This window comes from Heterocephalus glaber, unplaced genomic scaffold, assembly GCF_053883595.1.
Source record: "Heterocephalus glaber isolate CG9 unplaced genomic scaffold, H.glaber_assembly_v1.0 deba00001428, whole genome shotgun sequence".
NCBI lineage: Eukaryota > Metazoa > Chordata > Mammalia > Rodentia > Bathyergidae > Heterocephalus > Heterocephalus glaber.
The window spans coordinates 10,166,226-10,182,305 of record NW_028258293.1 but is presented as its reverse complement, the minus strand read 5'-3'; the positions used below and the strand labels follow the sequence as shown (position 1 = coordinate 10,182,305).

At 41.1% G+C, this 16,080-nt stretch overlaps 1 protein-coding gene across 7 annotated transcripts in view; it reads left to right on the top strand.

The window, feature by feature from the left end:
• Nell1 (neural EGFL like 1) overlaps positions 1-16,080 on the top strand; it is an 813,237-nt gene that overhangs the window by 145,680 nt on the left and 651,477 nt on the right. For all 7 annotated transcript variants that reach the window (XM_087211541.1, XM_004851562.3, XM_004851560.3 and 4 more), the window contains exon 4: positions 13,938-14,108. In XM_087211541.1, the coding sequence (XP_087067667.1) occupies positions 13,938-14,108 (171 nt within the window). The remainder of the gene's footprint in view (positions 1-13,937; positions 14,109-16,080) is intronic.

Sequence of the window (16,080 nt, the reverse complement as noted above, 5' to 3'; positions counted from 1 at the left end):
AAAAATTCAATAAAAAGACTGGAACAAATATTAGAGAAGATATACAAATGGCAAACAAGCATGTAAAAAGATGCTTCACACAATTTATCATGAGGGAGAAATTAAAACAATAAGATACCATTACATACCAAGTAGAATGACTGAAAATAAAAAAGCCTGACAATGCCATTTGCTGATATGGATGAGTAATAACAGGAACTCTTGTTCATTAACAAGAGCTCGTAGTCATTAACAAGAATTCTTGGGCTAGGGATGTAGCTCAGTGGCACCAGGCCTGCCTGGCAAATGCAAGGTCCTGAGTTAGATTCCTGGTACTGAAAAACAAACAAACAAACAAACAAAAAACCCTCTTATTCATTGGTGATGGGACTCTAACATACTGCAGCCACTTTGGAAGACAGTGTGGCAGTTTCTACTAAGCTAAACATAGCCTTATCATACAACCAAACAGTTACACTCCTCGTACTCCTAGATGTTTACTCAATTGATGTGAAAACTGATTTTTATACAGAGTTCTGTACAAAAATATTTATTTAGCTGCTTTATCCAGTGTCACCCATGCAAGAAGCAACCAAGGTGTTTTTAAATTAGTGAGTGGATTAAAAGACAGTGGTGCATTTATACAATGGAACAGTATACAGCAATAAAAGGTGATCATCAGGCTGTGCAAAGACATGGTTAAGTCTTACATGAATACTGCTAAATGAATTCAGTTGAAAAATGATATGTGGCTTCACATGTATAATATTGTGGAAAAAACAAAAAAAGATAAGAGATCAGTGATTTCCAGGGTCTTTGGGGTTGAAGGAGTATTAAATAGGTGGAGAATAGAGGATTTTTTTCAGGCAGTGAAAATACTTGTGATTCTATTATGGTAGACTTGTGATACTGTGCATTTTTTCAAAGTCCACAGACTCTTGTATCACAAAGAGTAAACCTTAATGTGTACATATTTTAAAGAAATTATTTAGGTGGTCAGGGGATCCCATGACGGAAAGTAGAATATAAAAGAACCTAAGTGTATTACAAATTCTGGTTGATAATGTTGCTTACATGAAGGTCCAGGTTGACTGTTCTAAAGTCGCTACAATTGTGTGTTGAAAGTGGATAATTAAATAGGTGGTGAATCATGAGATGTTGCATATACGTACGGGACAGAGATTAGAATAATCCATGTGGTAATAGATTAGAGTTTGAAATATCAGTATGAACTCATGTTTATCATAATTTAGATACATGTAGAAATATTTATAGGTATCTGTGTGTATACTGATCATCACACACACACACAAATACACACACACACACACACACACACAGCATTTTACTCTATCCTTTGAGACAGCCTGGAAACAATAGTACCTCAGTATCAGTGAGCATGCCTAAAACTCCAGTCTTGGTATTTAATACCATCCTCCAGTAGAAGGAAGCAGCTCTCCTCAGAGAAGTGGTTGATTTTAGAATTAAGTCAGGAAATATATGAGGCGACCCTTGAGCATCATGTAGTGCCAGAAAGTAAGGAAACTGAGAACAAAACAAAATGAAATTAAAAACCCACACTAATGGGAGTGTATCAAAGAAGCCAACTGAAACACTTCCAAAGGCTAAAGCTGGAACAATTTAAGAAATAAAATAAACAATATTGGATTATAACCCAAAGTATAAAGTAACCCCTGAATCCATACTGATACAAATCAATGAGTGAGAAAAATAGAAAAATCTCCCATGCAGTAGAATTCGCAATGATTTATGTAAATATTCCACTCTCAAAGTGGTGGAGCATAGTTCCCTACTTTTTATGTAAGAGCAACACATAGTGACTTCCTTCCAAAGAATGCAACATGGAGTAAGGTAAGGAGAGGAATCACTTTACCATGGAGAAACCTGACAAATGTATGTCAGCAAGACAGGGTGACACGAAGATTTACATCAACAGTGGTGTGATCTGGGTAGCATGCATTCTGGTATGATGTTCCGAGGATCGCAATTTGTCTTCGTGGGCTTTCTCCACAAAACTCACAACTCAAGTGTAATCATGAAAACATTACATAAATACCAATTGGGAAAAAAGTCTGTGAAACACCTAACGGTCTTCAAGACTGTCATGGTTAGAAAAAATGAATCAAGCTTTAACTTGTGCAGCCAAAAGGCCAAAGAGACATGGCAGGTAAATTCAGTGTGGTGTCCTGGGTAAGACTGTGGAACAGAAAAGGATATTAGGTAAAAACTAAGAAAATCTGAATAATAATGTATTAAAACATTGGTTTAGTCATTGTACTGAATGCACTGTGCTACTGTAAAATGTTAACAAGAGGAGATTTGGTACAGGGTACGTAAGATTCTGCATTATCTTTATAATTTAGAAAAAGAGGTTACTTTTAAAAATAAATTTTGGAGGGCAGAGGAGGTGAGCCAACCCCAGCACCCAGGAGGAGTCTCCTTGCCACCATTCCACTGCTTCTAGGGAAGAGGAGGTGAGCCAATCCCAGCTCCCAGGAGGAGGCTCCCTGCCGCCATTCCACCACTTGCTCCTAGGGTAGAGGAGGTGAGCCAATCCCAGTGCCCAGGAGGAGGCTCCCTGCCGCCATTCCACTGCTCCTAGGGCAGAGGAGGTGAGCCAATCCCAGTTCCCAAGAGGAGGCTCCCCACTGCCATTCCACTGCTCACTCCTAGGGCAGGCAGTGAAGGTGAGCCAATCCCAGTACCCAGGAGGAGGCTCCCTGCCGCCATTCCACCGCTCACTCCTAGGGTAGAGGAGGTGAGCCAATCCCAGTGCCCAGGAGGAGGCTCCCTGCCGCCATTCCACTGCTCCTAGGGCAGAGGAGGTGAGCCAATCCCAGTTCCCAGGAGGAGGCTCCCCACTGCCATTCCACTGCTCACTCCTAGGGCAGGCAGTGAAGGTGAGCCAATCCCAGCACCCAGGAGGAGGCTCCTTGCCACCATTCCACTGCTCCTAGGGCTCTTCATCTTGAAAGTATCTTATTTCGCCATCAACTTTGAAAGATAGTTTTGCAGGGTACATCAGTCAGGGTTGGAGGTTGTTTTCCTGTAGGGCTTGAAATACATCACACCCAAGCTTTTCTTGCCTTGAGGGTTTGCATTGAGAAGTCTGCTGTGATTCTGATGGGGTTTCCTTTGTAAGTGACTTCTTTCTTTTCTCTAACTGGTTGTAGAACTTTGTTCTTCTGTTGGGTGTCTGGAATCTTAATTATATGCCTATGTGTACATTTTTTTTTTGATCGAGGCTAGTTGGAGTTCTGTATGCCTCACTTATCTGTATGTCAAGTTCTTTCTCCCTCCTTGGGAAATTTTCTGCCATCACTTCTGTGAACAGTTTTTTTATGTCATATGCATTCTCTCCTGTTTCTTCATTGACTCCAGTCAGTCTCATGCTATTCTTCTTTGCATCGTCTAGCAGCTGCTGGATTGATTTTTCGTGATTCCTTACAATTTTAATGCAATTTTTCTTTTCCTAGTCACTGATTGCAGTCTTATCTTCTATATCTGAAATTCTGTCCTCACATTGGCTCATTTTGCTGTGTGTAAACTTTCAGTGGAGTTTTTAATCTCTTTGATATCTGTTTGCATCTGTTTTATGGATTCCATTTGTTTCCTATGTTGGGATTCCATCATGTTCCTCAGCTCCTCTGTTTTTTTACCCGTGTCTTCTCTAGATTTATTAATCATATCTTGCACCATGGGCACAATCTCTGCTGTTATCTGAGAAATTATTTCTGATTTCATTTTTCCAGATCCTCTTTTGTTGCCAGTTCACAGAGTCCAGGTGGTTGAATATCAGAGTGTTCCATCTCCTTTGCCTTTGGGGTTGCTGTTGGTGATCTGAAAGTCTGGTTTTGGGGCTTGTTTATGTGTCTTCTCATTTCGATGTGGGGGGTGGTGAGTTGTTGTTGGTGGCCATGAGGCTTACCTCCTCTGTGCTGGGAGTGGTGGTATGGCGGCCCAGGAGCCTCCATTAAGATTTTTTTGTATCATACCTTTCCTTTGGTTCTGTGTCTTTCCTCCTTGATTTTAACATCTGGGTAAAGTAAAAACCGTTAGTAAGAACAGCCTGATAATTCCATTTTAATAGAGTGTAATAAAACTGTTTTGAATTGGTTTAAAGGGCTTTATTTTACATTTCATTTAACAGTGAATGTTTCATTTTCAAAAACAGGCAATTTGTCATTGCTGTCACTATTAATCTCTTGCTGTATGTTTGCTAAGAGGGTTGAGTACAGCACTAATGTGTGACATTGCAGTATAAATAACATCACCAGGTCATTTCTAAACAAAGGAAAGGGGAAGGCAGACAAACACTTATTTTTGAGAATAGGCAGATGTGGGTGCTCTTAGCAGCACCACACCTCAATAAGGTGGCTGTTTCCATAGATGCAGAGATAAGAAAGAGAAGTCATAATTTAATATCAGGCACTAAGTACTTTATAAGGCAAATTACAAATATTATTGCCATTTTATTCCCAAGAGACCTCCCCATGAGACAGATGTTTTATTTTCTACCAGATGAAGTAAGGAGGGGAAAAGGAATTATGTGTCTTACCCACATAATCACATGGACTACATGGCAGAGGCAGGGTCAGTAGGGATTGGGTGAGGTCCGAAGCCTCTTTATATTTGGCTTGTGTTTTTCTGGTGTTTATCTTTCCACTACACCACCTTATTCTGAATACAGGAATCAGAATTCTAGAGTACCAGCTGTGTATCCAGGTCCATTAGGACTTTCTTTTAACTTAATCAAATACCTCTTTGGACTGGGGGGTGGGGAGAGCTCTTGGAGCTGGAATCCAGAGAAAATACCTGATTTACCAAAGGAATGCCAAGGTGGCTGCTTCCATTTGAGTAAAAATGAAGGTGGAGGCCAACAAGCTGGGGCTTTTTACAGGAAAAACAATGATTTAATGAGATATAATTGCAAGCATTCAGTTGCAACCAGAATCATGGAACAAATTCTGTGATCAGAATTGTGCAAAGCATTAAGTTCATGAATAGAGCTACCACTGTATATACCTCCTAAGTATTCCATAGGCACTTATTTGTTTGAATACCAGCTGAAAACCATGTATTTATTAAACATTTTTGGATTGGATATCATTTTAAAATCTTTTTGATAATTTATTTTAAAACTGTAAATTAACAATTTATATTTATATGAATTTATGGAATGTAAAGTGGTATTAAATTTCCTGATTATAAGGTGGAATAATTAAATCAAGCTAGTTAACATGCTCATCTCCCTTAAATAGTTAACATTTTTTGGGGAGAACATTTGAAATTTATTCTCAGCAATTTTGAAACATGCAGTATTCTGTTATTCACTGCATTCACCATACTGTGCCATAGAATTGAAAAGAGCATCAGGTTCGTCCTGAGATCCCGTATCTTTTAAACATCATCTCTCCATTCTCCTCAAAGTAGAGGGTGTCTCTGCTTTCAGCTTCTGTGTGTTTATTTTTGGTTGAACCTACATGTGTAAACATACAGTATCTGCCTCTCTGTATTGGAGTTATTTCTCTAGCATAATGTTCTCCAGTCCCAGTCCTGTTGTTGAAAATGACAAAATCTCCTTTTCTGTAAGGCTGGCACTGTTTGCTGATGGCATACAGACTCTACAAAAAAAAAAACCTGTTAGAACTAATAAATGGATGCAGTGATTAGCTCACAAAAATCAGAATTTTTATATATCAACAGTGACCTATCAGAAGTCCACTTTTTATAAACCAGAAGAAATCTATAGTTATAAATCTGTGCCATTACTTAAAAAGCAGAAAATTGTCACTCTCAGAGTTGATTATCAGGCTAATGACCCCCGGTATTTAGTAAAGACTTTTAATTTATACTTTCTTTCTTTCTTTTTTTTCTCTTTTTGGTACCAGGGATTGAACTCAGGACCTTGTGCCTGCGAGGCAGGCAACAGAGCCACTGAGCTAAATCCCCAGCCTATACTTTCAATTTTTAAAGGTCAAAATCTGTATACTTGAAGTTGGAGTGTTTTAATGTAAATGTATAAAAAACCAGCTGAACACTTTTCATGCTCATGAATTCTATGGGTGAGAATTTGGACAGAGCCCAGAAGAGAAGGTTTATCTCTGTTCCTCAGTGTTGTGGCTTCAGCAGGGAAGAGTGGACAGTAGGGAAAGCACCTGGAGGTGTCCTGACTCACATATTTGGTGTTTATGGTGGCTGTTGGCTGGGATCTCGGTTGGGGCCATGGACAGTAGCATCCTACTGCTACCTTCCATTTGTGGTCTGGGCTTCCTCACATCATGGCAGCCTCAGAAGAGTGAGACTTCTTACAGACAACTCAGGGGTTGAAGAGCAAGTGTTCTAGTACACAAGCTAGAAACTGCATTTCTGCATTTGTGACCCAGATCTGGGAGTTGCCATGCCTCACTTTTGCCTGTAAGCAATGACAAGGTGTCTTCACCCCTTTACTTGTTGCTGATGCACAAGACTCATCACCTACAACTTAAAGGAGGAGAGGTTTATTTTAGCTCATGTTTTCAGTCCAAGGGCTGCTGGATTGAAGGCAGAAATGCCATAGTGGAAGGGTGTGCTTAGGTCATGGTGGCCAGGAAGCAGAGGCAAAGGAAGGAACTGGAGAAGGAAACATACCCTCTAGGTCATGCCCATGGTGACCGCCTCCAACCCAGCCACAAATCCTACTTGCACATCAGCCAGGAACTCCTTAGTGGATGAATCACCGATGAGCACAGTGCTCCCAGGCCCCTCTTCTGAGCACATGAGGCTTTGGGGGGACACCCAGCTCTAAAGCATAACACAAAGCCACTGAGATTCTAGGGGGAGGGACGTAATTCCTACCTTTCCATGAGGGAAATGACACGATCACTTTGTAGAGGAGCATGTGAGATGAGAGAGATTGTTGTGGCTGTGTTTGGAAAACTCAATCTACCAGTGAGAACTAGGTCACGGAGTACAGGTTATCTGCAATGTACACCACAGAAGATGACTGTGCTCATGGCTTCTGTCATTTCTTTCTATTTATAGGCTAGCAATAGCTCCGTGTCCATGGTTACTTCCCAGTTTTCTACCTTTCTCTTCATGTTCCTGTACTTCTTTTTAATGAATCACGATAGTCTAACAACCTCTAGTTTGTTTACATTATCATCTGTAAAAGCTTTTCTTGTTTACATACCAGTTTAATGTTAGTCCACGGGGGTATGGTATCCCTGGTCCAGTGTCAGTTGCAGATCTAGACTTATTCCGTCCCATAATGCATGACCTGCTAAGGACATTCTGCCATTGGCAGGAGTGAGGGTTCCCCTGACTTAGCTCCCTAAGTAGGGATCCATATTCTTCTGTTACTAGGAGTCGATTGGTCCCTTCTAGATCCAAGGGGGCAGGAAATAGAGTCTAATATGTGCCAGGGAGAAGGAAATGGCTTAGATATTAGCCACATGTGTCCCATCTGCACTCTCTCCTCTCTCCTCCTTCGACCTGCTAAGGATCCTGGAGCCTGAATGTTGACCAAAATCTCAGGATTGATTGAAACTAACCAGCCAACCAATCACTCAGCTTCTTTTCAAACTTAACAGTTTGCAAAGTAAGTAATGAATGATAGGAATTTAGACTGGAGCTGGACCTTCAGGATTATCTATTCAATCATTTAAAACTATTTTTGGAAGTAAATCTCTGTTGCCTAAATTAAATCTTTTGGAAAACTCCAGTTGATACATCAGATGAAGGTGAAGCTCCTGCGGTTGAGAGGTTATAGCTCCGTCTTTTTCCTTTGCCATAGACTCTAAGTCTTTCTGAGGGATCCGAGGGTGCTGTGGATCAGATTGAATCATTTTATTTAGCGGACAGGAGAACCTGAGGCACAGAGAGGCAGGAATATGATTTGCCAAACATTAGCAGTTTGAACACTACTATTTATTTAAAACTTATGTCATTGCCTCTTTTTCAATGCATGTCTTCTGTGAGAAAACCAGCCTGAGTTAGGACATAGTATTATATGTGCCTGGTGCATTTGGCCTTTTCTCTTCATTATTCCAGCATTGGGCAAAGGCCCAGGAGAGGGAACAGAGCTCCAGTGTGAGCAGCTACAGCATTTTTCTCTCTGAATGACAAGAGCCTAATGAACAGGGCTGGCACCTGTACCTGTAGGAGAGTGCTCGGTGGCGTGGAGCATCATTAGTGCACTTGAACTCTCTGCCCTCTGATCCTGCTGGGATCATGGCACTGTCCCCAGGGAGGAGCACAGTGTGGTGGGAAGAACTCGGGTATAGAATTGAGCGGACCCAGGTTTGAATCTTAGGAGTTATGTGATGCCCCACGAGGCACTTTATCATTTGGAGTCACAGTTTTTATGTTTATTGTATGAATATATTAGTGATACCATCTTTGAAACACGTGATGCAGTAGGGAGTAAAGGATGCGTCCATTGGGAGCATTGGCTTTGGTGTGTGTGAGACCCAGAGATAGGCCATAGTTCTGCCACCCAGGGCTGTATGAGTTCCAGACCTTTAATTTCTCATCTGTAAAAAGAAGCAGTGGTTAAAAATAAGGGCCTTGGGTTGCTATATAAAGCATTAACCTTTGAGCCATACTGACTGGTCTTCTTTGAATTCTTGTTCTGCTTCTATCTACTTTTGTAGTTTAGGGCAAGTTATTTAATCTTTCTATATTAAATAGAGATGATAGTAATTTTGAAGGTCATTTTGAGGATTAAATTAATAAATATTTGTAGAATAGTCCACGGCTTACATTCAGTGCTATAGAAGTATTTTTAAAGCAAATAACAAATAAACATCACTAGCTTGTGATAGGATTATTTTGATATGAAATATAAAATTCTAAAGGCATTTCTGCTAATGATTAAGTACTCAGTAAGTGTCAGTAATGATAGCTGTATCATTTTTGTTATCATTGATATTATCATTCACAAAGATGGAATTACCTTTTGTTGAGGTCATACATAGTGCTGGGAAACTAATTTTTTCATCATCTTTGGGATTTTACCCCCTGACCCAAGAATTCCAGCCAGAGGTAAACACTGGATAGGAGTGTGGCCTTCATTTCTAAGTCTGTCCAGTCTTGATCTCCCACCAAGAGTTCCACAAAGAAATTGCTTGTTCAGGGCCACAGAGGGGACACTACTGGAGTAGGTATAGCAATAACTCTGGAGTTCTTCAAAGTGTAATGTATTTCTCTAGACAATAGATACCTTATAGAGTAGCTGGAAGAGAGACCTTTATAGAGACTTCTTATCTTCGCTAATGAATTAGTACTGATTAACATTTAAAATTAACTTGTACTGTATTCGTCCTTGTGTACAGGAACTACACATTCATTCAGTAATAACCACATTAGTACTTTGAGTATACCTACTCTTCATATTGTGTGATTAAAAACCACAGTGAATGTTTAAATTTTAAAAAGTTACTATAGCAAAAAACATTGCTATCAGCCTCCCTCAGAACACTCTGTCCTGCTTTGAACACATTTATCTCATATTCTTACCAACTTTCTGAAGTGGTTCTAGAAGTCTTCCTTCATGAATCCTTTTGAGATGTGGTAAAATAACTGCTCCAAATGCCAATGTCTAGAGCCATCCAACAGAAAGGCAGCTCATAAAGACACTATACGGTGTCCTCATGCATCTTGGTCACCAAGTGTGGCACCATTGGACTTCTGAGTCTTCCCCAAAGTGAAAGTGACCATGCAAGGCAAGTGTTTTGAATCAATTCAGGACATCAAGACAGCCAGGACAGTGCAACTAAAAGAGGACTTCCAGAACTGCTTCAGAAAGTGGCAAGAATGGTGGCATAAGTGTGTTCGAAGTGAGAGGGGGCTTTTGAGGGGGATTAATGGCATTGTATCTTTTAATGCAATAGAACTTTAAAAATTTAAACATTGATTTTATTTTCCAGTCATATTCTACAAATTGTCTTATGAGATAAATGTAGTTCCTAATCTCTCTCTACATATATATATACACACTCAATCGCAAATTGGGTTATATTGTACCAAATTTGGGGAAGTGATAAACATTTTAATAACAATGACTCGTGTGATATTCATCTCTCTATATCATTTAGAATTACTCTCCTGAATTTTGTTTCTAAATATACCATGGATTTCAGCTAACCCTACGAAATTTAACTTCAGTTCACAGTAATACTGATTTTACCTACTACCTACGGGTGGACTTTGGAAGAGTTACTCAGGTTCTAGAGTAGGGTCTGCCTCGAGCTTAAGCAAAGGCTTGGGCCTTCAAGGTTCAGCTCTGGAGACACCGGGATAGATTTGTCCCCACAGCACCATGTGTGAAAGGACTTGGGCTTCCGTTGATGGGAAGTCTGTGTGAACAGTGGGAGGCATCCACGCCTGTGCACGGCCCGGAGCGAAGCAGGAGATAAGGTCACTGTACTTTGCATTAGTCCACATCTGCACAGGTGCCTTTATTCCTAGATGCTTAACCGAAGTGGAAAATGGATGGATTTGACCATGGGAAGAGCCTGGTGAGCAACATGGAGAAGTGTCTAGAAAGAGGAATTTGGCAGAATCCGTATCCAGGAGGGGTTCATAGTATAGGTGGGGAAAAGGAGTATAAAGGAAGAATGTTTGGCCTGAAAAAGAAAAAAATTAGGAAGGAATATCATTGCTTGTTTTAAATATTACAATGAGAGCGGGCTTCTCTGGGAGCAAGAGCAGTTCTTTGGAACCGCACACTTGGCTGAGGTCCCAAGCTAAGGGGAGAAGAGCTGCCGACAAATCCAGCTGTGGTTCTGTCACTCTGAGACCTGCTCTCCCTCCCTCTCCAGACTCTGGAAAGACCCACAGCCCTTGACGCCTGAAGAGTGAGGGCGGTCATGGCTGGACTGCTCCCCAGACAGTTGCTTCCGATCGCTCCCAATCTCTTTCCTCTCCCTGCCAGCACCACATGGCTCCTAGTCACCAGCTAATAGGGTCAGACTTCTGCTCCCTTCATTACAGCCAGCTGGCCAGAAAGTAAAGCAACACCTGGTGTACTCCACTGCAGTGCTTCTTAAACTTTAATGTGCATCTGAATCATCCAGGGTCTTATTGAAATGCAGGTTCTGATTCAGGAAGTCTTGGGTGGGGCCCAGGAATCTGAATGAGCACTGGTGATGATTGTTTGCAAGCCACACTGTAGGGGACAAGGCTCTACTGCAAATCAAGGTTTCCCCTGCCCTACTATGGCTAAGTCCCGCCAGGTCAACAATAACCCCTCCAAGTTGCTGTCGGGGTCAAGTCTCATGTCTCTGCTCGAGTTATTGCCTGGAAATAGTTGTTGTACTCCCCTCTCAGTCTTCATTCACTGCTTATTCTCACCCCTGGCATCACTTTGCCAGTTATCTAACATACTCTTTTGCAAAAACACATGGTCTTGAAGGTCTTGAATTTCATCCAAGCTGTTTGAGATGCAGCACTCTTTGATGCTGTCTGAAACCGTCCCCTAAGATACAAGTGTTCACTTGTGTAACTTAGAGTCAGATTTCTCTTCTCATATCTGTATGTTTGTGATTACCACAAGGTAATCATTTACTCCAATGCTTTGTGAAGTGATCTTTAAATGATCTATTTATAATACATTAAGCACTTGCTCAATGAGGCCATAGCCCCAGGAATACTGATTAAATCCTGTTAAATGTATTTACTTCCCTCTTTAATGATTGCATCAGCCGATTTCTATAAACATATCTAATTGTCATCGATTGAAGTTCTTTTAAGGTCATGTCCTCTCCCCCAGGAGTCACTTATTGGTCAAAATAAAGTAATTGAGAGATTTCTTGTGACATTTGGATCTTGGTAAAGTTTCCACTCTAAGATCATGGTGCTTTTCTATACTGGAGCTGAGGGATTTTGGGCAAAGCACTTAATAGCTCTGATCATGTTAGTGAACTAGGAATAATAATGTCCATTTAAAAATTAAATGGGATGAGGTTTGTGAAAGCACTTGGCACATGGCATCCACTCATTCAATGTCACCTTCCCTTGTTTCTTTTTTCCTATCTCTTAGGCTACTTTCTACTGTTTTGGTGGGGAGGGACACATTTTAGTATCTTCTTTGTTAGTCTCAAAACATTTTAAGAGATGATCTGTATTTTAATGTGCTTTAATTCTTTCATTATATGTTCAGTAAAGACATGCAGAGTGAATTAATGAATGATCAGATAATCTCCAAGATCTTCTTGACTTTTAAGTTACCTGATTAATTCTTCTACTGTTTTAGTTGCTTAGATAAAATTGGAGAATTTCCTTAAGATAAATTTTAAGGAAGTTCTTCCTTTCTGATCTTATAAAATTGCATTTTATTAATTATTACTAATATGTATGCACCTGGGCCTGAGACCCTGGCTGCTACTGTATAAATAATCTCTTCAATTTGCACCTGGTTCTTTGTACTGGCATAAGAGTTGTGGGTCACAGGCTGGTTTTGATTCTCCTTCCCACGGACTTCTCTCTCGGGAAGATCCATTGTGAGAGAAGAGCAAGAAATGAGCATTTGTTCTCTGGCATGGGCTTTGGGAGTCATGGATAATATAGGCTGAATTTCATGATATGTTCATTTCATCCTCATAGAAGGTGCACTTTATATTTTAGATTAAATACAGTCTAGCTATTAGGGTCAGGCCCACCCAGTGGGTTAGAAGAGAGGCAGCAGGTCCTTCCAAATCTAGCCATTGTGTGGTCCCTGTCCAGGTGAGTAGCTCTTGAGTTGTCCTATGGACACATTGTAGGAGGTTGGCATCAAGGTCATCCTTGCCATGACTGAGAGTGCCCTCTGGGTTGACAGTAAACTGCTGAAAAGTACACAGACTATCAAATTGAGATCTGAGTTTAAATCTTGTCTCGGGTATGTTACCTAATCCTTGAATCTCAATTTCTTAATGTTTAAAAAGGGATAATAATATCAATTTTGAGGTTTTGTGGACAATAAATTAGATAGTGAATGTGACACACTAGTGCAATGCCCAGCGGCCGGGTCAGGCCCAATGTTGATGACAGTGACAGTGTCTCATCTCAGAAGAGAGGTGCTGAAGATGAAATGCTGTCGTCATCCTTGAAGGCTCCCGATCTGGTGGGTGTCTGAAGCGTGTCCCAAACTTACTTGCTGTACTTTTGGACTAAAGTCTGATTATAATAATGGCACTAAGAATTTCTCATGGGTCTGGAAAACATAACAATCTTAGGAAAGAGAAGCCAGTTGAACATTTTATTCTGGGATAATTTGAAGTACTGATTCATATGTGAGTAGCTTCAACTTTTTCTCCTCTACTCATCCTCTAGGAATTGTCCAGTTAAAACTTTGTCCAGGCGAGGAGGAGGAGGAGGAGGGAGAGGAGGAGGAGGAGGAGGAAGACTTAACTAATCCCTTTGCTCTTGTAGTGTATTTCAATCCCCGATGTCTAATATGACTTGTATTTCTCATTAACTCTTGAAACAGTTAAAATGACAGTTCTAAAAATAAACATCAATAAATCCTTTCCACATGAATGGCCTTTCTTAGACAATAGGAGGAGGGTTCTGACTTGTGCTTTTTTTTTGGTTTTTTCTGGTACCTGGGGAGCGAACTCAGGACCTTGGGCTTGTGAGGCAGGCGGTGGCACCACTGAGCTAAATCCCCGGCCCCTGACCTGTGCTTTTAAGTATGTAAGAAATACCACAGCAGGCTTTGCTAATTAGCTTGTGACTCCTTACCTCATGGTGGACCTACTGATCTTCATTTCAGAGGCTCAAGTTGTTGCCATAAGGGCTTTCAGACAATGGGTGAATTGGGTCCCATGGGGTACAGTTGATCTCGGGTCATTCATGGCTCTTTGTGTGGTGTTTAGCTGATTTTAGGTTCTGAGAAGCCTGGTGGGTCCAGGGGCTGATGATTGCCATGCGACCCAGAACTAAAATAAAACAAATTTTTGTTCTTTTGCATACAGCTATTTTGAGCTGGAGAGCAGTGGCCTGAGGGATGAGATTCGATATCGCTACATGCATAAGGGGAAGCCCAGGACAGAGGCATTTCCCTACCAGATGGCAGACGGGCAGTGGCACAAGGTCGCTCTGTCAGTTAGTGCCTCTCACCTCTTGCTCCATGTGGACTGCAATCGGTAAGTCGTTGTCTTTGATCCTTAATGATTCTGCCCTTGAAATCAAGCAGTGGGGAGGGGGAAAAATCAGACCCCTCCAAGACTTGCTAGGAAACAGAACTAAGGGACCTTAATTGTCATTTAACCTATTGAATGGGCCATTAGGCATGCTGAAATGGCCAACTGTAATACAGTAAGAAAACAGTTCATTAAGATGAAACTGTACCCTGTGATTAGGAACAAATGTACAAAAGGTTGATTGCAGATTGGGGAATATTAAGTGCACCTCAGTGTGCTCTAGGCCCTGGTTGAAATTCCATGGAGTTGTGACTACAGTTAACTGTGATATATTGTTGTTGAGTTCGTTCCACCTGGAAGCGAATAAGCCAGTCTCCCTTAGAATGAATCTGAGAAGCCTGTGCTATCGAAGCAGCTGATTCTGTTTTACTTCATCAAACACAACTTTCCTTAAATATCTTTTCCAAAGGGAGTCTTCTTAAAGAGGCTGTTCTTTGACTCTTTTGGAATTGATGTCTTCCACTCCCTGCAGAGGAATAAGCCTTCTAGTTTGTTAGAGGGTGGCAGGACTATTTGTGAGGCTGGGTTTCCCCTGGAGGCTGTGTGTTTTGGTGAGAAGGGGGTGTGTCTCATGTTTGGCACTGATGACTGAAGAGGAGAAAAGACCATTGGTCTTTATTGGGTCATTTGTGGCTGGGCATCTGGATAATGGTGGTCAAGGGAGATATTTTGATCTCTGCAGAACCTCCTGAAAATCCTTATGGATACTGATCCGAGTCCAATTACAGAGAATGTTTTTATTTTTTGCATTCCAAGAAGTGTCCATGCATTATTAGTTCTCATTGATGGTGCCATCAAGGTTAAAATGGCTGTTCAAACACAAGGCTTGCTTGTGAGTCCAGGGAGCAGAATGTAATGTTGGGGATAAGAAAGGGGCCTTTGAAGATTAGTCAGCTGTAGACTGTGCATATGATGAGGAGAGTCTCAAAGATTGCTTGTCTTTCCAGCTCTGCAGTCTCTTGTAGAAGACCTGAAAGGGCAGGAAATTAGTGTCAGATTCAAGGGAAGTTCTGCCATATTGAAGTGAATCTTAATCCATTTTGATGTGATCTATTTAAGATGCTTTCTGGACTTCTGAATTATTTTAGACTCAACTAGATATAATATGTATGGCTGAACAGTTTCCATAGAATCTGTTGGCTCCTTTTTATCCTGTAGACCTGGCCCGGGCAGCCTGCAGAAAGCTCTTCCTTCCCGAGCTCATTGGCAGGTTTGGTTTTCTACAGCGAAAGTAGCCTGCTAGGCACTCCTGTTCCCCATGACCTCCCACCCCTAGGCTGTCCAAGGAAGGGCACTGCTTGCTTTCCTCAACTGTATGCCAGAAAGAGGCTTCAGAGCCTCGAGTTTGGTAATTCTCATCTGGAAAGTCCTGGAGATACTGCCATTTTCTTGCCATGCATTGTTTTGCTTCTTTCTCCCCAAAGTTTTATTATTTCTTGATATTGTTCTTTTTGGAGAAAAAAAGAGAAGACCAGCTCTGTCTCTGCTAAGCTGCAGTTTCAAGCTCTTACATATTCTCTGGGTCCTGTGAAATACTCTCCTGTTCGCTGTGTAAATTTAGGCAGGTTAATTTCTTTGCATCTCAGCTTCTTCATTTGTAAAACAGGAATACAAATATGAATGTGTAATTGCTAATACTAATTATGCAGAACATAATTATGGTTTAGTCAACAACAGGAGGCATATAAGACAGTGGTCCTGTTAGATCTGTCACCTGGTGACATTGTAGCCGTCTTAGTTTGTCTACGTACACACAAGGGTGAAATTATCTAATTGTGCGTTTATCAGCAAATGTCCCCTTTGATTTACCAATGGGAATGTTGAAATATTCCTTGTAAAGTACTTGGTGCTTTGCCTTTGATGCTGAATATATGTTTGTGGTGGTGGTGGTTGTTATTTAATCTGCACATCTCTG